The 24,145-nt window shown below is 35.5% G+C and overlaps 3 protein-coding genes across 12 annotated transcripts; 2 read left to right on the forward strand and 1 right to left on the reverse strand.

Moving 5' to 3' along the window:
• Positions 1-275: 275 nt before the first annotated feature.
• On the reverse strand, positions 276-21,013 carry LOC120780267. Of its 9 annotated transcripts, none has more exons than XR_005705844.1 (6): positions 20,716-21,013; positions 15,479-15,852; positions 12,800-12,927; positions 12,428-12,737; positions 848-1,215; positions 276-791 (listed from the first exon to the last, which is right to left on the reverse strand). XR_005705844.1 is itself a non-coding variant. In XM_040112526.1 (4 exons), the coding sequence occupies exons 2-4, from the start codon at positions 984-986 to the stop codon at positions 483-485; spliced, it is 330 nt and encodes a 109-aa protein (XP_039968460.1). In that variant the 5' UTR covers positions 987-1,215; positions 20,716-21,007; the 3' UTR covers positions 276-482. The 9 variants fall into 9 exon arrangements, 6 of the variants coding, with proteins under 6 accessions (XP_039968460.1, XP_039968461.1, XP_039968462.1 ...); XR_005705846.1 differs by lacking the exon at positions 20,716-21,013 and having other exon boundaries at positions 276-555; positions 624-791; positions 15,479-15,644; XR_005705845.1 differs by lacking the exons at positions 15,479-15,852; positions 20,716-21,013 and adding an exon at positions 13,019-13,237.
• On the forward strand, positions 16,119-24,024 carry LOC120780266. Its single transcript, XM_040112524.1, has 6 exons — positions 16,119-16,338; positions 16,400-16,652; positions 16,727-16,882; positions 23,241-23,394; positions 23,454-23,580; positions 23,660-24,024. Exons 4-6 carry the CDS (start codon positions 23,330-23,332, stop codon positions 23,972-23,974), a joined length of 507 nt encoding a protein of 168 aa, XP_039968458.1. The 5' UTR covers positions 16,119-16,338; positions 16,400-16,652; positions 16,727-16,882; positions 23,241-23,329; the 3' UTR covers positions 23,975-24,024.
• LOC120780265 (lysophospholipase-like protein 1) lies at positions 19,160-20,040 on the forward strand. Of its 2 annotated transcripts, XM_040112522.1 has the most exons (3): positions 19,160-19,332; positions 19,390-19,418; positions 19,480-20,040. In XM_040112522.1, exons 2-3 carry the CDS (start codon positions 19,415-19,417, stop codon positions 20,025-20,027), a joined length of 552 nt encoding a protein of 183 aa, XP_039968456.1. In that variant the 5' UTR covers positions 19,160-19,332; positions 19,390-19,414; the 3' UTR covers positions 20,028-20,040. The 2 variants fall into 2 exon arrangements, with proteins under 2 accessions (XP_039968456.1, XP_039968455.1); XM_040112521.1 differs by having other exon boundaries at positions 19,390-20,040.
• Positions 24,025-24,145: the final 121 nt, after the last annotated feature.

The raw sequence follows: 24,145 nt of genomic DNA on the forward strand, positions 1-24,145 counted from the left end.
TACGGGGCTCTAAACCTGATTTTTCCACAAAAATCGTATTTTTTTGTTTTTATCTCGCTATCATTAATACTTCTCGAGATATTCGGCTTTTTAAGTAAGGCTTTATGGAATTTTCATAGATGATATGTAATAGTAATATTTGCAATATTTGAAACAGAAAGAAAAGAAGAGGATGCGGCTCGAATAATTCGCTACAATATGATGGCTTCTCTCTAAATAATTCAAATATTATATTTCATTTATGCTTTCTAATATATTATTTATTCACTCTCATATTATATATTTTTTTAAATTTTATTTAAATAAATTCTTGAAATAACAATATCACTTCATGTTTTCAAAATAAACTTGAACTATGTTACAAAAAGAGAGAGTTCATGCGCCTCGTTAGCCTTTCTTCCATAGATCTTTTTTTAATTCCAAAGCTTCTTTTTGGAGAGTATATTAATTAGGCAAAGTTTTCTCCAACTGTCTAATTTTGTTTAAAATTCCTTTGCGATTCCATGCAATAGTTTGCCCTCCTCAACTGAACTCTTTTGGAAGGAGTCGAGCGATCTTGCATATGTGGAGAAGAAAAAGGTGAGTCTTCAAGGGTCACATCGGCGAAAATAGGTGATACATACTCGACACCTAATGCTTGCCCTCTTGGTGCAACTGCCTCCCTTATCTGAATAAGCCGGGCCACACTCTCCTCCATTGGGCTTAGCGACTGCTCTAGAGGTGTACCACCAGTCACAAGTTGTTCCTATTATTAGCAAGATTTTTTTAATTTGCTTTATAGCGAATCCACACTTAATAAAAAAATTTATTTTTATTTAATAGTTTTAATCTCATAACCATTACTTACTCGTCCCCATTCGTAGACAGTTCAGCTTGGTGGCCATAAACAATTCAACTGCAATGCCACACTTTCCAACAATTTGGTTTTTGAATTTATTGCTTCCAAACTGTGGCTTTACTTTTCCAACTTCTGGATTCTTCTCCATTAGTTCCACTACTTTTTGTTGAAACTTTTCAGTCTTGCAGCTGTCTAAAGAACGGTGTCCATAAGAACGTGTAATATTTAACAGATGTCGCTTGAAGTCTGTCACTCTCTATGTGTTCAGCAACTGAATTGTGAGGTTATTCTTGCCCAAATCTCACAAGAAAAATGAACAAAAGACTTACCACATGAGTTGAAAAGCACTATGCTGTGAACCAGCTATTTTACAAAAACTAAAAATACAGAATAAAGAAATGGACAACAAATAAATGTAAGTAATTTTGCAAATATATTAAATTTGGTGCATATATTATGATTTAATTTATTTTTAGGAATTCACAATGTTGAAGAGCAACTCAGGAGCGGTTGCAGCATTACAGCATATTATTTATACTTGAAATGTTATTATTGCATGACAATAGGGTGAGACAAAACAGTCGGCTGGCAAGGTTATGGCATCCGTTTTTTGCACTACTGAGCCAGTTAAGATCCATTGCACTGCGTATTTGACAGCAGCTGTATTCTGCCATTCCTAATATTTAGCAATTGTATTATATCTGAGACTGGATCAGTTTGCAATTGTTCACACATATTTACCAGGTTGTTCAATAAGTTGTCCCTTGATAAGAAAAACACAATTTTATGATGCAAAATACATTTTATTATTAAGTATAATCTCCCTGAACAAATGGGAGTCGCAACAATTCGAACTCTTTAATTCAAGGATTTTAACCTTTGTCAAAATCCTCTTGTGACACAGTGCATTGTCCTGATGATAAAAGATTTTTTTCTTCTGCAAACCCGATCTTTTTTCACGGTCCAAAAGGTTCCAATAATATTCAGAATTAATTGTTTTACCAGTTTGCAAGTAATCCACAAACAAATTCCTCTCGCATCCCAAAAAACTGATGCCCAGAAGGTTGGCCGATTTCCGGACACGAACTCGTCTCGAAGCCGAACAACCAGGTTCACAGCACTCTTTAGCCTCGTGTTTTGATTCAGGATCATGGTGATGGACCTAAATCTCATCCATAGTGATGAATCGATGCACAAAATCCACTTTATCCTTTTTAAAACGTTCCAAATATTGCTGAGGAAGACGCATTCGAATGTGTTTTTATTCCATTTTTTACGAATGCGGGACCCATTGTGCACACAGCTTTCTAAAACCCAAAATTTCACTTAAAGTATGACTCACACTGCCTAATAAGATTTGTATACTAAATCTCTTTCAGTCAATGGACGATCTTCCAAAACCATATCCTGTATTTTGGCTTGATTTCTGGTGTTGATGCGCTTTTTGGACGTCCTTCGAACGTCTTCAAGGTACGACCACGTTTAAATTCAGCAACCCATCTTTTTACTGTTTTAATTTTAGCTAAACCATCATTATACACTTTTAATATTCGTTCGTGAATTTCATTTGATGCTACACCTTTCGAAAATAAGAATTTTAGAAGGATTAAAAAAACACTGTGACACGGCGTCACTACATGGATTGTAAACAAATAGTATGAAGAGTACATTGTAGAAACCTACAAGTAACAAATCCTATCATTTTCTCCCATACATACACAGGCGAAAGCTTACAGAATGACAGAAATTACATTAAGAATGCCATAGAATAAGGGAGACTCAGGGCAAAAGGCCAGGCACTTCAATAGGATTTCCTAAATATTCTACTACTAAAACTACCAAAAAAGGCTACATAAAGTGTGTTGCCGTTTTATGATATACAATTTATTACTTTAAGTACGTTTTTGTTAAATTTTCAACTATATTTCGATTATTAAAATTCATAAACACTAAATTTACCTAGTTTTGATTAAAATTTTATTAATTGTATCGAAATATTGGCAAATTTTTCCTATTTGAATAAAAATATTTAAAGAATATTTGTGTAACTACTTAAAAATACAATGTGTTTCGTGTAACCGTGTGATGTAAAAAGCCTTTTCAACGGCTATATTTTTAAGCAGAAAAATCTTTTGAAGTTTAGATTTTTTAATGTGATTAACTTTTAGTTATAATCTGCTGTTATACATATCTGCATTATCTACACTTCGTCCAGAGTAAGTTTATTAACATCCATTGTATAAAATATGTTAATAATGGTGTTATCATATAACAGGATTCCTTTTCGAAAATGTGTTAATGGTTGCAGTTTGGGGGTGCCACTTTATCCCTTCCCATTGGAATGAGAAATATCCAGGTGAGTATATAAATAAGTGATATTAAGTATTAGTAAATAAGTGATATTAGTATGAAGGCTAATATATGTTAGTGCGACGAATTAAATGTTAGGAAAATTTTGTGAAAATACGAAAACAAAATGTGAATAAGTCCGTCCGAAATTCTGAAGTCGCTATTTTATAAAAAACGAATTAAGGATTACGATTTGAGTGCATGCACCTGGAATGTCCGGAGCCACTGCCCTGCTGGTTGATGTCTCCGTTAGAGTGAAGGCTGACATCACCGCCGTCCAAGAAATGCGATGGACGGGACAAGGACAGAGACGAATAGGTCCTTGTGACATTTACTACAGTGGCCATATAAAGGAGCGCAAGTTTGGTGTGGGATTCGTGGTGGGAGGGAGACTCCGTCGCTGAGTACTACCATTCACCCCGGTGGATGAACGTCTAGCCACAATCCACATCAAAGCGAAGTTCTTCAACATATCGCTGATTTGCGCCCACGCCCCGACGGAAGAGAAGGACGATGTGACCAATGATGCCTTCTATGAGTGCTTGGAACGCACCTAAAAGAGCTGTCACCGCCACGATATCAAAATCCTGCTTGGCGACTTTAACGCCAGGGTGGGCAAAGAAGGTATCTTTGGCACTACGGCCGGTAAATTCAGCTTCCACGATGAAATATCCCCACATGGGTTGAGACCGTGTTGCAGTGGAGAGAAAATAGGCTGCCTACCTCGCAACGTTACGATCGACCACAACAAAAGTGATCTAGTGATCTAGTGATCTCAGAGCATTCTTAATTTATGGAGGGAACACTTCTCCAGTTTGCTGAATGGCAGTGAACGTACAACACCAGGAGAAGGCGATCCCGATTCCCCAATCGATGATGATGGAGCAGACGTTCCATTGCCCGAACATGAAGAAGTTCGAATAGCAATTGCCCGCCTGAAGAACAACAAAGCGGCAGGGGCCGACGGATTGCCGGCCGAGCTATTCAAACACGGCGGCGAAGAACTGATAAGGAGCATGCATCAGCTTCTTTGTAAAATATGGTCGGACGAAAGCATGCCCAACGATTGGAATTTAAGTCTGCTATGCCCAATCCATAAGAAAGGTGACCCCACAATCTGCGCCAACTACCGTGGGATTAGTCTCCTCAACGTCGCATATAAGGCTATATCGAGCGTATTGTGTGAAAGATTAAAGCCCACCGTCAAAAAACTGATTGGACCTTATCAGTGTGGCTTCAGACCTGGAAAATCAACAACCGACCAGATATTCACCATGTGCCAAATCTTGGGAAAGACCCGTGAAAGAAGAATCGACACACACCACCTCTTCGTCGATTTCAAAGCTGTTTTCGACAGCACGAAAAGGAGCTGCCTTTATGCCGCGATGTCTGAATTTGGTATCCCCGCAAAACTGATACGGCTGTGTAAGCTGACGTTGAGCAACACCAAAAGCTCCGTCAGAATCGGGAAGGACCTCTCCGAGCCGTTCGATACCAAACGAGGTTTCAGACAAGGCGATTCCCTATCGTGTGACTTTTTCAACCTGCTTCTGGAGAAAATAGTTCGAGCTGCAGAACTTAGTAGAGAAGGTACCATCTTTTATAAGAGTGTACAGCTGCTGGCGTATGCTGATGATATTGATATCATCCCCGCAAAACTGATACGGCTGTGTAAGCTGACGTTGAGCAACACCAAAAGCTCCGTCAGAATCGGGAAGGACCTCTCCGAGCCGTTCGATACCAAACGAGGTTTCAGACAAGGCGATTCCCTATCGTGTGACTTTTTCAACCTGCTTCTGGAGAAAATAGTTCGAGCTGCAGAACTTAGTAGAGAAGGTACCATCTTTTATAAGAGTGTACAGCTGCTGGCGTATGCTGATGATATTGATATCATCGGCCTTAACACCCGCGCCGTTAGTTCTGCTTTCTCCAGACTGGACAAGGAAGCACAACAAATGGTCTGGCAGTGAACGAGGGCAAAACGAAATATCTCCTGTCATCAAACAAACAATCGTCGCACTCGCGACTTGGAACTGACGTCACTGTTGACAGTCATAACTTTTAAGTCGTAGATAATTTCGTCTATCTTGGAACCAGCGTAAGCACCACCAACAACGTCAGCCTAGAAATCCAACGCAGGATAACTCTTGCCAACAGGTGCTACTTCGGACTGAGTAGGCAATTGAGAAGCAAAGTCCTCTCTCGACAAACAAAAACCAAACTCTATAGGTCCCTCATAATTCCCGTCCTGCTATATGGTGCAGAGGCTTGGACGATGTCAACAACTGATGAGTCGACGTTGCGAGTTTTCGAGAGAAAAGTTCTGCGAAAGATTTATGGTCCTTTGCGCGTTGGCCACGGCGAATATCGCATTCGATGGAACGATGAGCTGTACAAGATATATGACGACATTGACATAGTTCAGCGAATTAAAAGACAGCGGCTATGCTGGCTAGGTCATGTTGTCCGAATGGACGGAAACACTCCAGCTTTGAAAGTATTCTTCGTCGGGGGAAGCAGAGGAAAAGGAAGACCTCCACTCCGTTGGAAGGACCAGGTGGAGAAGGACCTGGCTACGCTTGGAATATCCAATTGGCGCCACGTACCGAAAAGAGGAAACGACTGGCGCACTGTTGTTAACTCGGCTATATAATAAAAAAGAGCGGCATTGCGTTTTTTTAGAAAACAACAGTACTAATTTGCTAATACATATATATTAGAGAAAGTCAAAGTTTAAACATGGACAAAAACAAACGCAATATTAAGCCTTTTAATGTGAAATTGATGATGTACAACCAGAGAAAATTTCTGATCAACGGACAAAGAATGAAAAGGGTGCTAAAGATATACTTATTCAATGTTGGATTATCGATTGAATTTGACTCAGGAGGTGTCAAAATAAAACGAAATGGTTGCATAATCGTTGAGAGTATGTATAATAATAATGTTTCTAGCATTGCTTTTAAGTTATGTCTAACAGCTTATGCAGCTCTCAATAATAATAAATATAAATTGTGGCATCCGTAGTAGATTAGGACATATGTATTAGCAAATGAAAATTTAAAGAAATAATTCGAAATGATTTGTTCAAAAATACAAACATTCTAAAAACTACTATGCTTGCATAAATGGAAAGAAGCGTGGTTGCCTATGAAGAAAGTAAAAGATAAAGACTATGTACAACGACCTCTATTTATATATGTATACATTCAGATATCTGTGGTCCAATTTTACCTACTTCAATAGATGACAAAAATTATTATGTGGTTTATATTTCAATTTAAAGGTTGTGAACTTGCATATACTTGTAGATAACGGAAGCGAATATTTATCTATTGAGATGCGTGAATACTGTGTGGAAAAAGGTATAAACCTAGTAATATTCCAGAAATATTTCTACTAAATGGTGTGTCCGCACGCATGATTAAAACCAGAGATAAAGAGATGTCCAACTCCTCTCTCACTGGAAGTGAGAGAACAATTGCTAAACGTCAAAACCACCTAAACTTTGACAGTTGACTGGATTGGGGAGGTTTTGACCTTTTGTAATTGGAAAAGAGGGACGACCAGATTAAAATCCCGCCAAATTATTACTCGAACGGAGAAATTTTTCATTTTTTTGTCTCCATTTGTAACGGCCATTAGTTCGAAGAATAACGAATGCAAAACAGTACGTAAGTTGAAAGATGTGAGTCTATTTTAACTTTTATTAAATAAACTTGCATTTATTTAATACTTTTTATTTATTTTACAGATAAAATGCCGAAAACAACCAGCAGTTGGAGAAAATGTGTTGTTGGCTGCAACGAGGGAGGAAGAACATTTAGTTTTCCAAACAGTGAAACGGACCTCGAACGGTGAGTGAAAAACATTAAATAGTGCAAAAAGTGTTTGTGAATTTGTGAAAAATTTCGATGAAATCAGTGTTTCGATTGTGCAATAAAAATAGTAATTTTGGATAATAAAATTGAATTTCCTTGCGTTTTTATACTCTCGCAACAAAGTTGCAAAGGAGAGTATTATAGTTTTGTTCACATAACGGTTGTTTGTAAGTCCTAAAACTAAAAGAGTCAGATATAGGGTTATATGTATATACCAAAGTGATCAGGGTGACGTGTAAAGTTGAAATCCGGATGTCTGTCTGTCCGTCCGTCCGTCCGTGCAAGCTGTAACTTGAGCAAAAATTGAGATATCATGATGAAACTTGGTACACGTATTTCTTGGCTCCATAAGAAGGTTAAGTTCGAAGATGGGCGCAATCGGCCAACTGCCACGCCCACAAAATGGCGAAAACCGAAAATCTATAAAGTGTCATAACTCAGCCATAAATAAAGATATTAAAATGAAATTTGGCACAAAGGATCGCATTAGGGAGGGGCATATTTGGACGTAATTTTTTTGGAAAAGTGGGCGTGAGCCCGCCCCCTACTAAGTTTTTTGTACATATTTCGGAAACTACTATAGCTATGTCAACCAAACTCTATAGAGTCGTTTCCTTCAGTCATTTCCGTATACAGTTCAAAAATGGAAGAAATCGGATAATAACCACGCCCACCTCCCATACAAAGGTTATGTTGAAAATCACTAAAAGTACGTTAACCGACTAACAAAAAACGTCAGAAACACTAAATTTTACGGAAGAAATGGCAGAAGGAAGCTGCACCCAGGCATTTTTTAAAAATTGAAAATGGGTGTGGCGTCGCCTACTTATGGACCAAAAACCATATCTCAGGAACTACTTTACCGATTTCAATGAAATTCGGTATATAATATTTTCTTAACACACTGATGACATGTACGAAATATGGGTGAAATCAGTTCCCAACCACGCCTTCTTCCAATATAACGCTATTTTGAATTACATCTGATGCCTTCTCTGCATAATATACACATTAGGAACCAATGATGATAACGGAATAAAACTTTACACAAATACGGTATTTGAAAAATATGTAAATGGCGGATAATGAAATCTCGATTATCACTTTATCATGCGAGACAAAGACATTTTGTTAATTTTCATTATACTACATTATATTTTTTTTTCGTGCTCACCAACACAGTGACGGTGACAGATCCTCTCATGCCGACCACTGCTGTAGATTGAATAAAGCATCTAATCTAAATAATTAATAGTATAATGAAAATTAACAAAATGTCTTTTAAGGATATATTCCCTATTATCTTTAAAATACTTGGAACAAAAAAGGCACTGCATGACACCAAAGGCATTTAGAATCATAAAATATTTCTCGCAGGACATATTTGGTTTTGCGCTATAGTCTTGCGATAATATGATACGAGACTTTCGCATTGGCTCTCACTTTTCTCTCAAACGCGTTCCCTGATTATTTGACAGCGAAGGAGATCAGGGAATTTCGATCAGCTGATTTCAGAAAAGGTGGGATGCCAGAAGTACACCGCTATAATTACTTGTCGAAATTAGTGTGAAATGAAATTTCATTGAACTGTGCGAACATATTTTGGCAAAATAAATGTTTATATAAATTAATTAATGATTTTGCATTTTAGCATTTATATATGTATGCATTTTCAAAGTGTTAAATTTAGTGTTTTGTATAATTTATTAAATACTCAATCTAATATTTTTCAGCAGTGGCATCATTGGCAAATGTTATAAAAAATGCGAGTTTTGACAGCTCTCTCTCGAATCAAAGAGTCTCGCATCATATTATCCATCAGGAATAATTGGATGCCCAACTTATTCCAATGTGAGAGCGCCTCAAAATAAGCGTTTTTTATAACATTTTCCATTGTGGCCACATCGAACAAATTAAGAATTTTTGGGCATTTAAATTAAAACGCACAACGTTTATTACGATTGCAAATTATTATATATTGGACTTTTAATATATGGCGAAACCACTTAAATCCTTTTTGATGATTTTATGATATATTAAAGCAACTGACTTTCGATCTTTCAATACTTAATAAGGTGAATTAAGCCTGTTAGTTGTCAATTAATGAATGTTTTTAATCATTTGTAATAGAAAACGATTTCTATTATGCATCAAATTACAAAACGTTTCATGAAATATGTTTAAATTTCGCATTTTCTTTGATTTTTATTGTTTTAAATTTTTATTAACGATCTTGAACGGCGGCAACAAATTTCTCCGTTCACATATATTTTTGGTATAATTTCAATCTGGCCGTTCCAGTCATTCCAATTGCAAAACGTCAAAACCTACCCAATCCAGTCAACTGTCAAAGTTCGGTAGGTGAGCGGCTCTCACATTTCCAGTGACAGGAGAGTTGGGCATCCCATTATTCCTGTTATCCATGATGCTGGCTCGACAACGACTAAACGATAGAGCGTAAGCGTACGTGTGAAGTTAGTTTGCACAATTGTGCTAAGAAATGCCGACCACTGGAATAAAGCCACTTATGGCTTTAAGCAAGCGGCACGATGTTAGTTCGAAGCAGGGATAATGGGATGCCCAGCTTATTCCAGTGTGAGAGCGCCTCAAAATAAGCGTTTTTTATAACATTTTCCATTATGACCAGATCGAAGAAAGTAACAATTTTTGGGCATTTTAATTAAAATACCTAACATTTATTACGATTGTAAATTATTATATATCGGTTTTTTTAATATATGGCGAAACTACTTAAGTCCTGTTTTATACTTTTATAGTATATTAAAACAACTGACTTTTGATCTTTCAATACTTAATAAGGTGAATTAAGCCTGTTAGTTCTCAATTATTAAATGTTTTTAATCATTGGTAACTGAAAATTAATGCTACTATGCATCAAATTACAAAACATTTCATGAAATGTATTTAAATTTCGCATTTTTATGATTTTGATTGGAAACAAATTTCTCCGTTCACATATATTTTGGTAAAATTTCAATCTGGCCGTTCAAGTCATTCCAATTGCAAAACGTCAAAACCTACCCTATCCAGTCAACTGTCAAAATTCGGTAAGTGAGTGGCTCTCACATTTCCAGTGACAGGAGAGTTGGGCAACTCTTTATCTCTGGTTTGAAGTATTTGAACAAATAATAAAACAAATTTTTGAGCTCAATGCCGAAATTTAATAGGTTGTTATGATATGCACACGTCCTGTTTTCTGTACAGCAATAAGTATTAAAAGTAGATACACAAACAATAACAACAATGAATTTTGGCAATGCCTTAAAATAGTTTTGAGATATCTTAAAGGCTCCATAGATATTAAATTATGTTATGTTAAAAACAAATAAGTATAAAAATACTATAATCGGATATGTTAATTCCTGTTGGGCCGGAAATACAACAGCTATATCGGATATATGTTTGAAACATTTTATTCCTGTTTAATTTGCTGGAATTCACAAAAACAAAATTCAGTTGCTGCTTCATCTACAGAAGCAGAATATATGGCTCTATTTTAAGCAGTGAGAGAGGTCATGTGGTTGAAATCTTCAACGAAGGGAATTAAGTTTGACATTAAAGAACAAATAAAATTATATGAAGATAACCAAGACTGCATACACATTGCTAATATCCTACTAGGCATACAAGATAGAAACATATCGATATTAAATATTATTTTACTTGGGATGAGATTCAAAATAAGCTAAAAGTACGTTTACTTATGAACTTAATCTCGTTATAAGCTTGTTCAATAATCTACCCGTTTACATAGGCAAAGATTATCAACTGTCAAATTTGTTGTATTTGTATTCTTCTTGGTGAATTGTAAAGTTTCGTGAATCAATATTTTTACTCGTGAACTAAAAAAGAAAGAATAATAAAAATTAAAGATATGGACGAAAAACAAACGAACCCGATTGTATACTTGATTACGAAGATTGCTGTCAGTAATATGAAGTTGGCAGAAATACGGAAAAGATGACAACTTAGATTGGAAAAAAATATTAACTGAGATAAAAATGCAAAATTCCTTATTGCTTTTTGTAATAAATAACAATAGGCCAAAACGTTTGTGGAAACACGTAAGCAATTACATCATTTTATAAAATTCCCACTTGACGTTGTATTGTAGGAAAGGCACGGTAATTTTTGGGAGCTTGACGCTGCTTTCAATAGTGACCAATTCTTGAAGGAGAGCTTCAGAATGAATCGGAAATCATTAAAAATTTTATGTAATGAGCTAACAAACATTGGCAAACGTGATACTACATACAGGCAATGTATTCCATTAGAAAAAAGAATAGCTATCGCTTTGATGCCCTTGGTTCTTCTGCTGAGTACAGAACAGTTGGAAGACTATTCGGGGTTTCCAAAGCGTCTGTATGTTTTATCCTTAAAGACTTTTGCAGAGCGATGTGGAACATACTATCGCCTAAATATTTAGCCAGCTCATTTCTTACGCAAGAAAAAATTACGGAGTGCGTTGAAGGATTTAGAAAAATTAAAATTCCCCAATGTCTGGGCGCAGTATGTAAGTTTATGAATTTGAAATATTTTACCAATAACATGCAAATACAATTTATTTCAGATGGATGTCATATTGAGATTAGGCCCTCCGCATCTGATGCTGTTGACTATTTCAACTACAAAGGTTGGTACTGAATGGTTTTACTAGCCCTCGTAGACTACAGGTAAGTTAACAACATACATGTTTTGGAAAATACTTAAAACATTTTTTTAGATATACATAGGTTTATGTACATTAATGTTGGAGCACCTGGTCGTTGTAATAATTCCCAAGAATTTTGCGAAACCCTCTGCTTAAAGAGAATGCGAAAAACCTTTGTGACACTAATATCCCAATTGTAATTTTTGGAGACTCGGCGTTTTGCTTTACTCCGTTTCTAATGAAGCCCTATCCCTATAACCAAGCCGCTGAGGACCACGAGAATATTTTCAATTACCACTTATCTAAATCTCGAAGGGTTGTGGAGAACGCTTTTAGCCACCTAAAGGCAAGGTTTAGAAGGATAGGGAAAGGAATTGACAATGATATTAAAAACGCTATATTAATAATAAAATGTTCTTGCGTCTTGCATAATTTTGTAAATGAAATGAATGATAGCATAAACACGAAATGGTTGCAAATGCAAATAAATTTCGAAAGCGCACAGCCACGAGAGCAACCCAATCCATTATTCAGTTCAGGAACCGACGACCCTAATGCAGAGAACATCAGAAATGTGTGTTTTCATATTAATATATCACAATATATCAATATGAATTCATTAACAAAAGAAAATAATTCATAAGAAAAACAAAATAATTAATAAAAACTTAAAATTTATATACATACATAACAATATAAAATAAAAAAATCTTCTCCTGGGCTAGATATATGCTTCGTGGTGTAAAACGTAATTGCTTTGCTTAAATGCTAAGAATTTTTCGAGAATGGCTTTCTTTATCTTTAATTGCTTCAATTTCCGCCTTAATTTTTCTATTTGAATCCCGGAATTCCTCCAAAAATTCATTGTGAATATTATTTGAGGTATGCTTTTTTCTTTCCCTTGCAGGTTCCTCGTCTACAAACAGCAATTCTTCCTGGGAATCCAGCGTAATGGAAGAGCTGTTAAGGGGTGATGCACAGTCTACAACTTCGTGAACTGTAATAAATTAGTTTATAAAAATAAATATAAACTTTTCAAATTTCTGTTTTTTTACTAACCTGTGCTCTCCTCCACAAATGTTGGCAAATTAAAGCTTTTATAGCTCCAGAGGTTACTATTTATTCTAGGGTAGAATTCCCATATCGAAGGGCTGCCGCCAGAGGAACCCATAGATTTCCTATCATCTCTGTAAAATTTTTTGTAATTTTTTGAAAACTTTTATTTGAATAAATGCACATGCATATTAAATAAACTTTATAAATTATATATTTCCATACAAATTTCATTAGCGGAATATACATGCCCCTTTGTGGACATATCCTTAAAAACGTGAGAATTACGTTTTACACTACGAAGCTGTGGCAATTTTTCCTCCGACAAGCATAAAAGAAGTTTAACTTCCTCTTTGTTCTACCTTGATCTCTTTTTCCGGCACGATTCCGATTACTTTGGCGGAGGGGTAAAAAAAACGAATTTCCGTATAAATGGGGTATCTACGGATAGGGGAGCTCCTCCAGAGGAGGAATATCCAAAAATAATGTAAAAATTACTAATATTTTTTAAAATATTCACGATTAAAAGTTCAAAAATTTGCACTAAGAAAACATAATATTTCTCTATGTTTCACAAAAATTTTTCACATTTTTTACTTTGTATATTTAAATACAAACTCTAAGCTTTGAAATAAGCTCACATTTCACATTTATTTTTAAATTTTTAAGCTAAATTTTGTAATTTAAAAATCACTTAGCACACTCATCGTTGAAAAGGTTAGATTGTTTACAATTATGAGGAAAACGAGCCTTGCCACATCTTAAACAGTAAATATGTAGGATTTTTAACAATTTTTCTTTGTTTGTTTTATCGCGTGATTCTTTTTTCTATATTAACCATAAAAAAATACTTTCTACATAAGTATATGTGTAATACGTAATTTATGTGACTGAAGTACTTTCGCGAAGTACTCCTTTATGCATTGGCGGCCTTCGGTCGCGCTTTAAAAAAATAACCCTGGTCGAGCGAATACCCGGGGTGACTGAAGTACTTTCGCGTAGTACTTCTTTCTGCGTTGGCGGCCTTCGGTCGCTCTCTAAAAAAATAACCCTGGCCGAGCGAATACCCGGGGTGACTGAAGTACTATCGCGTAGTACTCCTTTCTGCGTTGGCGGCCTTCGGTCGCTCTCTAAAAAAATAACCCTGGCCGAGCGAATACCCGGGGTGACTGAAGTACTTTCGCGTAGTACTCCTTTCTGCATTGGCGGCCTTCGGTCGCGCTCTAAAAAAATAACCCTGGCCGAGCGAATACCCGGGGTGACTGAAGTACTTTCGCGTAGTACTCCTTTCTGCGTTGGCGGCCTTCGGCCGCGCTCTAAAAATAACCCTGGCCGAGCGAATACCCGGGCTGACTGAAGTACTATCGCGTAGTACTCCTTTCTGCGTTGGCGGCCTTCGGTCGCTCTCTAAAAAAATAACCCTGGCCGAGCGAATACCCGGGGTGACTGAAGTACTTTCGCGTAGTACTCCTTTCTGCGTTGGCGGCCTTCGGCCGCGCTCTAAAAAAATAACCCTGGCCGAGCGAATACCCGGGGTGACTGTAGTACTTTCGCGTAGTACTTCTTTCTGCGTTAAAAATAAAAAACATATTAACTTTTTGCTGACAGATATAATAACCAAAAAATATAACCACTTTATATCCGAAACTCATATTTTAAATATAATAATATACATATATATCGTCACCTAAAATACAAACCAATGTATCATAAAAAAATAAATGGAAATCGCGGACAGATATAATAACCAAAAAATATAACTACTTTATATCCAAAACTCAAATTTTGTTTCAATATGAGTGCATGATAACCGAAAAATATAACCACTTTATATCCAATATTCAAACAAAATTTAAGTTTTCGTTATAAAATTGATACATTTTGGTTATTATATCTGTCAGCGATTTCCATTTATTTTTTATGATACACTGGTTTGTATTTTAAGTGACGATGTATATATTATTATATTTAAAATATGAGTTTCGGATATAAAGTGGTTATATTTTTCGGTTATCATGCACTCATATTGAAACAAAATTTGAGTTTTCGTACTGTACTGTACTGTACACCTTACACTTTATTACGTAATATTATTATATAATATTACTTATACAAATGTATATAATATTATTATATAATATTACTAATACATGTATATAATATTACTTATTTGCTTAATAAATTTAAAAAAGAAAATATCCATATGCATGAATAGAGGAATTTTGCGAAAAGAGGAATTTCAGCGAATTGCCTTGTCATCACATGGCAGCGCTCCATTTCTTCGTAATTTTTGGTAAACAAATGAGGTTCAAAAGAGTGTAAAATGTAATTTTTAAAATAAAGATTTTTATATAAAAACCTACTAAAAGTGTAAAATGTGGATTTATTTAAAAGATTATAGTGTAATTTAATTAATTTGAAGAGAAAAATGTGAATAAAGTGTGTTTAACGTGGTGAAATAGCTTCTTGAAATGTTCGAATTTTGCGAATTTTTGAACTTTAAGGTCGAATATCTCCTAAACTAAGCGTTTGCGGTACCATATATTTTTTAATCAGGAGGACTTCCTCTTTCCAACGGTACCTTCAAATCGCGGCGCCAAAGAAATCGGAATTGTGCCCTTTTTCCTGAAAAATTAACAAATTTACATAAAATATAATAATTTTATTAAAACTAAGTTTACTAACCTCTTTCCCTCGCTGTCGGCCATTTTTGTTTGCTTTGTCATTTGACATTTCTCATCTTTTTCGAAAAAATTATCGATAAAGTTAGGAATAACATCGCTAATCTAGTTGTGTAATCTGAGATTAACTTTTAACTTTTAATCTCAGATTAACTAGAGAGGAATTTTGTATGGTAAATCTCGTTTCTTAATTACGGATTATCGAGTTAATCTCGTTAATGGAGATAATCCCGTTATATGTAAATATACTATAATAATCACGAAATATAGTTACACAGAGAATCAGCTTGCCAATATGTTGACGAAGACTTTGTCTGCAGCTAAGTTTCTGAGTCCGAGAAACGGAATGGGGCTTATAAAAGGATCTGAAATTGACTACTAAATTTAAATTTAATTACTATTTATAAAAATTATAATTTTTAAATGGCTTATAATTGGTTATTTTATTGGTTTGTTTTGTTCAGATGCTTCTTTTGAGGAGGTATGTTGAAAACATTAGAATGATAGAGAAAGAGATTACGCAATGCGCATGTTTCAGTCAGCTGTTCTTGCTGACGTCACGGTTGACTTATTATTCCCCCGCGCTCTTAAAAGTGAATTCGAATTGTGTTTTCAAGTGTTGTATTGATTGTGAAATTTTAAATTTTTTAAAATGCGTTGCGTAGTGTTCGGATGCAATAATAATAATGGTAAATATTGTGCTACGAAATTGGAGATTTTTCCATTTCCCTAAAGATAAAACAATACAAAAACAATGGATTCATTTTTGTCGTCGTACGGACAAAATTAATGTTAAAAATGCATGCATTTGTGAAGTGCACTTCGGGCCAGAAGCCTTCGAAAGAAACTTGCAGTTTGAAATGGGTAGTTAGTTATAGCATTTTGATTACAATAATTTTACTTTTATAACCAAACACTCTTGCAGGATTAAATTCACGGAATCCAACTTAGTTGCTACCTAGCATTTTTCCCACGTTAACCACTGCTCCTGCAGAGGCTAATGAACGGCAGAAAAGGATGGAGTCTTGTTCCAAAAAAGAGATGTTAACAACAATGTAGAAGAATACCGCCCCTATTGAAGTAATTCAAGAAGACGAGGTTGGAGAGGCACCTCAAACTACAGGAGAAGAGGTCATCGATGAGAAAGACGAGAAAATACTGCCTTTGGAAACAGAAATGTTAGTCCTATTTGATATTGATGAAGTATCTTTTTCTTACATATGTAAGTGTGTGTATTTCTTATTCTTTTTAGACAAAGGCTGAATAGTATTGTTAGAACTTTGAATAAGTGCAAAAACGCGCAGTTAGCAGAAATTAAACGCCTGGGGACTTCCATTAATCCAATTACACGCAATTCCACAGAAATAATTTGGAGCAAAAACTTAGCTGCATTTTCACCAACAGCCAGGTAAGTGCCCAAATTCTAAAAAGTATGTTGCTGTATATATTGAGGCAGTAAATACTTAGCAAATTTATTATATTAAATAACAAAAACTATAAATATTGTTGATTAATATAAAAGGAAATTATTTATTAATGACATATATGTATGTACTAATATTTGATTTAAACGCCATAGTGTGTCATGGTCCGCCCATAAAAATATCATTTACTGATAGTCAGATATTCTTTATGTAGTGAGTTAATATTAATAAAAAGCAGCCCTGTTTTTAGATTTCTCGGTGGTGAGTTTTCTTCTGAATGTATTTGTTTAAAATTGACAGACAGAAAAAATAAAACGGTTTGTATTCGTAAGTTTTTGAAATATTATTACCAATAATTTTAATTTAGAAAGAAGATATTTAGGCATTTGGAGCTGAATTTTTGATACATCGTTCTAATTCTCATCCGTATACTATTTTTGATAATTTATTTTTGAATATTTAAGTTTTGCATTTTTCACACCACTCCATAGGTTTGCAATAAAGCGCGTTACGGACTTTTTTTAGGTGTTCAGTTCCCCGGTAGGCCTATTTTCACATTTACAACTTTAAATAGACATAATTAATAATTTACATAAAAATATTGCACAAAATAATTTAATAATTAATAAAGATTTCTAAGCTCTCACAATAGATGCAACCAAAATCCTACAACTCTAAAAAATATATATATAAATTAAGAAGCTTACTTTTTGAAGGGGGAGGTAGTTACCTACATTTGTGAAATGCACAAAAATTTGATGTGCCGAAAATGAGGGCTGCCTGCCTGCCTATTAAAAATTTTTAAAGGAAAATATGTTTTAATTCTTATAAAAAGTATTTTAAAACATCGGGTTTTGAATTTTCGCAGCAACAAAAAGGCTCTACAATTTTTAATATAAACTTTATTATTAACACTAATATGTATTCTTATTAAAAACTTCGACATATCTTTCTTTTCAAACTCAATTTCCAATTGATGTTTTCCTATAACGGCTAACGAGTTGTCAATTTGTATATGTCAAACGACAAATTACCACCCAGGATTGTATCCTACTGCATGCAAAAATTTGGAAATACTTGAAGCGTGTTTAAAAATTGCACAAAAAAAAAACAACTGATTTAACATTAAACAACAACTAATACCCCAATAAAATTGAACAGATTTGCAAATTAATTCAATATAATTACTTAAATAACGTAAACACTTGCATTATTTAATATCTTTTAAAGTCTCGGTCATCAAAATTTAAAATTTATATGTAGTTTAAATGCTTACACAACACCCTAAGATTTTCTAGAGGTGAGTATATGTATGTAAACAAAGAAAGGGTTTATTACTGTATATACTGAGCTTCTTATTGCAAAGAAAAACAAACAACTGAAAATCAGCTGATTGTACGTTGGTCAACCGTGACGTAGATGCGCAGAACGAACAAAATTTGAACTCGTCACTGCGCAATCTTGTTTCTACCATTCTTGAGTTAGCATTCCATATATTGAAAGCAATAAGCTGTCACTTCAGCAGTTTGACATTGGAGTTTTCATTTCTATGAAATTTTCGAAGAAGCAACATATCCCATTTGCATATATGCAGATGGCATTTTCATTTCGGTAATATGAAATTTAGTAGAGCGAGTATTATGACCGTTATGTTATATTATAAAAACAAAGTACATTTTCAAAATAACATTTTTCCAAAAAATTAGTATTTAGTTTAATATTGTTAATTTACAGAAAAGTAATGTAAATTAGGTTGGTAATGAGCGGTGTTTTAAATTTAATAAACTTATACAAGTATAAATCAAAATATCATTGCTCATTTTAAATTTATTATTTTAATTGGTATATAAAATTTATGCCGCAATTATTATACAGTAGTCTAAAAATATGATTTCTCATTTTTCCCAGAAATACGTTTTTAAAAAAGGGATCTTTCTCCTTTTCTTATTATCTTATTTTTCTCAGAAATACATTTGTTAAAATAAAGATCTTTATCCTTTTTTTATTTTCCACATAAAAGATTTAAACAGTTCAAGAGCTCAAAACATGCGCTACATCAGCTACCTACCCGACGGCATTCCGCAATGTGATAAATTGTTCAAGAGCTCAAAACATGCGTCGCATCAACTCGAACCTTCCTACCCTACGCTTTTTCGCAAATGACTATGTTATGATAACAAATGCCCACATACAGATTTGGCAATTGCAATAGCAATAGATTTGACACTTAGTATGCCATAAATTTTATTCTGTCGAGATGCCCCGTTATATACATGGTATGATTGTGCATATCTGCTCAGTGGAATTGTATGGTAGTTAGTGCTTACAGATTACTTCGATTATATACATATGTGTACTGAAATGATTAAGTTGAGAAATATTTTCCCGACAACTAGGACCCATAATGGTACTGTAATTTTTTTGCATGGTTCAGGTAGATCGCTATTTCTTGTTTAAGAAATAAAAATACAGTTTTGGTATGATGTTTCAGGAGATACTGGGTCTAATCTTGCTGAATGGGTACGTTTTATATTAGGACGCGACATGGACTTTGAACACATTAAAATTATATATCCTACAGCTCCGGTACAACCATATACGCCTTTGTCTGGACAACTTTCCAACGTCTGGTTTGATCGTCGTGCTATTTCGATCAAGGCTTTAGAAAACAGAGAGAGTTTATCGCTAATGTATAAAAAGATGAATGATCTAATCCAGAATGAAGTGGATCTTGGTGTATTACCTAATAGAATCATTATTGGCGGCTTTTCTATGGGAGGTGCGTTAGCCCTACATATAGGGTATCATTTAAATTGTAGTTTAGCTGGAATATTTGCTTGTTCATCTTTCCTGAACCGTGATTCAATAATATATGAAACCTTGGAACAAAAAATAGTTGCGGAAAACAATTTCCCCGAGTTACGGATGTATCATGGTGCAAAAGACGAGCTTGTGCCTTTATATTGGGGTAAAGAAACTTTTGAAAAGTTAACAAAACTTGGTGTAAATGGACAATTTATTACTCTCGACAATGCGTTGCATGAATTAAAGAAACAGCAAATTTTGGATATTAGGGACTGGATTTTAAAAAAATTGCCCGATAAAAATCAAAATACACTAAATTTATAAGTTTTTAAACCTATTTTATTAATTTTTTTTTAATAACAACAGAAGCTTGTTTTGCAGATGCTTTTTTGGCACACTCATCGTTGAAAAGGTAAGATTGTTTACAACTATGAGGAAAACAAGCCTTGCCACATCTTAAACGGCAAATATGTAGGATTTTTAACAAATTTTCTTTCGTTTGTTTTTTCGCGTGATTCTTTTTTCTATATTAACTATAAAAAAATTCTTTCTACATATGTATATGTGTAATATGTGATTTATGTGACTGAAGCACTTTCGCGTAGTACTCCTTTCTGCTTTGGCGGCCTTCGGCCGCGCCTTAAAAAAAAAAAACCCTGGTCGAGCGAATACCCGGGGTGACTGTAGTATTTTCGTGTAGTACTCCTTTCGGCGTTGGCGGCCTTCGGCCTCGCTTTAAAAAAATAAGCCTGGTCGAGCGAATACCCGGGGTGACTGAAGTACTTTCGCGATGTGGCTGGGATTTAGATTAGCATCCCCGGATTTCGGGGATAAAATGGGTGTCACTGGAAAGGTGGCGTTCTCCAGATCACGAAAATATATACATTTAGTTGCCGCTGACTTATAGTTTTTAAGATATTTGCATTTAAAGATGAAAAATTAGCAACTTTTATATTGATTATTTGCTTATTGTGAATAACTTTTTCACTTATATTATGCACTTTTCACTTACTAACACATCACTATAACGTTTTTGTATATAAATTTCTTTAATATTTATTGCAAATAAAGCTTTATTTTAATTACTTAATTTTAGTTAAATTAACAGCATTTTCACAACAAGAATAGGGTTGCATACTAATAAATGGTATTGCCATATCTGCCTAGTTGTCAACAAAAGAAAATAAGCAAAAACATTATACCCCAAATACATAAATGGAAAACGCAATATCTTAGCAATTTCTTATAACAAAAAAACAGTTGCAGAAAGGAGTTCAACGCGAAAGAACTCTGAACACCCCGGTGTTGGATCCGTCAGAGTTAGCTTAGCATTAGCGGGCTTAATTTACATTTATTTGCGCATTTGACCCATGTGAATGCAAATTTGTAATGCACAAGAATTTCGTGCGTTTGGCTGAAATTAGTAGGCAACATTGGTTAAAAATGACAGATTTTTGCTATTGTGAATGGTGATTGACCGAAGGAAGAAGAAAAAACGTAAACAAAAGATTTGAAGAAAGCGCTTGTGGCGAATGATGCACCACAATTTATTATAAAATTACACTGATTATTTATTAAGATAACTCAAAAGACTTCTTCACTTGTTGGCGTCTATACAAGAAGTGACGCTTCTTAAACCTAAAAGCTTAGAATTCAGTTGAAACTGTAAATTTCCAAGAAGAATATAAAGAGAATGAAATAATAGAATAACTGACAAACAGTGCTGCCAGATGTGGTACGACTTGTCTGTGTGCCCACAGTACTCCCCCTCAAATAAGGTCCTGCTGGACTTATTTAAGGTTGAGTTCCTTTACTAGGTCCTAGTCCGGGTGCTTGGTGCAGTTAGGCTGGTTGATGTATGTAGCGAATTCATTTGCTTGGTGAGAGTATGGCTGTGCGGCGTACTGTTGTCACTAGCCAATTGGTATGGTTAAGTAGTTGTTGCGAATTTATTTGCTCGGTGAGAGTACGGCTGTGCGGCGTACTATTGTCACTGGCCAATTGGTATGGTTAAGTGGTTGTTGTGCAGTTCTCGGTTAGGGCTATGACGGTTGCATAGGAGCCTACACGTGCGAGACTGGGTTAGGGTCTACGAGCGACCGATTGGATATTTGTGCAGTTCTCGGTTAGGGCTATGACGGTTTCATAGGAGCCTAAACGTGCGAGACTGAGTTGAGCGCCTTAACTCCGTAGGTTCCGACTTTGCTACCGTTTGCAGCTTGCAGTCGAAAAGAAGTTACTATTTTTAGTTTACGAGAAAGCGGAGTTGCCGAAATCCGTGCCATTGTCGACGAGGAAATTCGTACTCGATGTGCGGTCGTAAATGAATAGTTGGCGACTGGTTACCATTGTTGATAGTGCGAAATGTAGTTGTGCACTTGATAGTGTTGCATGTAGCGTGGAGGCGGCGACTGATGCAAAGTGCGTTGAGCCGGATTCACTGCAGATGATGCGATACATTGTGGACTCTAAATGATGTCGATCATATGTACCGTTGACATGTGCTGCATTGTTTGTAGCGTCATTTTTGGTTGTGCGTGTTGCATGATGACGGCTTGTAGTGCCTGCGACAATTGGTATGTGGTCGGAGGTTGTGATATTGGTTGATGATGAGGTCAGAAGTTGGGTAGTTCGTACATCAGGATATGGAGGAACTGTTGCTAGCAAGATGATGATGATGATTGCTGTTGGTAGATAAGCGGTACTGTACTTATGTGCGCTGCTCCAGCGACAGGTCCTGTTGAAAAGATAGTGATTTAAAGTTTAATATAGGTGATGTTGAAATGGCAACTGCAGTTGTAGCGTCCGTTGTTGCTGTTACTGCGCTGTTGCTGTTGCACCTGCGATTGCAGTTGCATTTGTACGTGCTGATTTTGCTGTTGTTGTTGTTGATGGTTGTGGCCATGTTGTTGCGCTGTACCAGTCAAATTCGGCTGATACAAATCGCTGGCGTTAGTGTAGTAGGTCGTGGCACCATCGCCGGCGGCTGGCGCCTCTATGATGGCAAGCGAGAGGCCCGTAAGATCGGTGCTGGACCCCCATTGGATATCTTGTCCGCTGCCGAAGCCGTAGGCGTACAGGTGGCGTATTGCGTTGGTCGTTTGCGCCAGTTACAGTTGCGCGGCCTCGTAGGCGCAACTGGGCGGCTAGGTGATGTAGTGTTGTTACACTGTAGTTGTACCAATTATGGTGTGCTGTTCAATTGTAGGGGTCACCATTTATGTGGCGAATGATGCACCACAATTTATTATAAAATTACTGATTATTTATTAAGATAACTCAAAAGACTTCTTCACTTGTTGGCGTCTATACAAGAAGTGTCGCTTCTTAAACCTAAAAGCTTAGAATTCAGTTGAAACTGTAAATTTCCAAGAAGAATATAAAGAGAATGAAATAATAGAATAACTGACAAACAGTGCTGCCAGATGTGGTACGACTTGTCTGTGTGCCCACACGCTAAAGGTAGTAAGCTGTTTTTATATTGCTAATTATGTTATGTGCCAGTATATATTTAAAAACTAATTTTAATATTTTTAGATGGAGATGAATAAACAAAGAACAACGTGGACAAATAGTGATGAAGATGATTAATAGATTTGCACATCTACGCAGACATATCTGTGCAAATGGCGCACAAATTTACTGCAAAAGAAGTGCATGTTAAAATACGTAATCTTACACAAAAATATAGGTTAATATACATATATCGATATAAAATTGTTAACATTATTAACTTTTGTTAAATTACAGAGACGAAAGGAAAAAAGTTGGGCCCTCGGGGGGCAGCCCATCGCTGAGGAAACATTTTGATGCAGTCCATCAAATTATCGGACCGACAGCAGCGAATACTGCTGAAGTATACGAATCGTTTATTGTGGTAAGCTGAGTTTTATACGTTTATTATTAAAATATTTTTTTCTTCAAACATATCGAATTCAACATTACTTTCGTTCCAGTCATCTATGGCTATAGGATCACCAGAACCAATGTCGCCAGAGCCAGAACAAATGTCGCCGGTGTGTACGCCAGTAATTGCATTGACGAACTCGCCATTAGGTAGCTCGACAACAGCAGCGGGTGAATCTCCAAGTAAAAAGAGAAATTACATGGTCGAACTAATAAAAGTGGCAAAAGAACAAAACGAATTGCTGAAGACAGTGGTGGAGGACGGGAAAATAATGACTGAGAGAGTTGTTACTGCAATTGAAGAACAAAGTAGTAATACAAAAGAGTTTATAGGTATTATGAAAACTATTTTAGAAAAAATGTAATAATAAAATGAATTTTAACTGAATATTAATTTTAGAAAAAATGTAATAATAAATGGATTTAAACTAAATATTAATTTTGGAAATGTATTGGAACACAAATAGCTACTGCGGTAAGTAAAGTGTTTTGTACCGTTTAGGAAACTCATTGCGATGGCATTCCTAATTGCTGCC

This window comes from Bactrocera tryoni, unplaced genomic scaffold (genome assembly GCF_016617805.1).
Source record: "Bactrocera tryoni isolate S06 unplaced genomic scaffold, CSIRO_BtryS06_freeze2 scaffold_25, whole genome shotgun sequence".
Lineage (NCBI taxonomy): Eukaryota > Metazoa > Arthropoda > Insecta > Diptera > Tephritidae > Bactrocera > Bactrocera tryoni.

Excerpts from the sequence above, each read along its gene's own strand:
- LOC120780267 (XM_040112526.1), bottom strand. The coding sequence starts at position 986 with ATGGAGAAGAATCCAGAAGTTGGAAAAGTAAAGCCACAGTTTGGAAGC. Across the intron at positions 746-847 it reads CTGTCTACGAATGGGGACGA|GAACAACTTGTGACTGGTGG; the intron begins GTAAGTAATGGT and ends TGCTAATAATAG. Across the intron at positions 552-623 it reads GGGCAAGCATTAGGTGTCGA|CTCGACTCCTTCCAAAAGAG; the intron begins GTATGTATCACC and ends TATGCAAGATCG.
- LOC120780265 (XM_040112521.1), top strand. The coding sequence starts at position 19,248 with ATGTGTACTGAAATGATTAAGTTGAGAAATATTTTCCCGACAACTAGG. Across the intron at positions 19,333-19,389 it reads AATTTTTTTGCATGGTTCAG|GAGATACTGGGTCTAATCTT; the intron begins GTAGATCGCTAT and ends ATGATGTTTCAG.
- LOC120780266 (XM_040112524.1), top strand. The coding sequence starts at position 23,330 with ATGGCGCACAAATTTACTGCAAAAGAAGTGCATGTTAAAATACGTAAT. Across the intron at positions 23,395-23,453 it reads AATCTTACACAAAAATATAG|AGACGAAAGGAAAAAAGTTG; the intron begins GTTAATATACAT and ends GTTAAATTACAG. Across the intron at positions 23,581-23,659 it reads TATACGAATCGTTTATTGTG|TCATCTATGGCTATAGGATC; the intron begins GTAAGCTGAGTT and ends CTTTCGTTCCAG.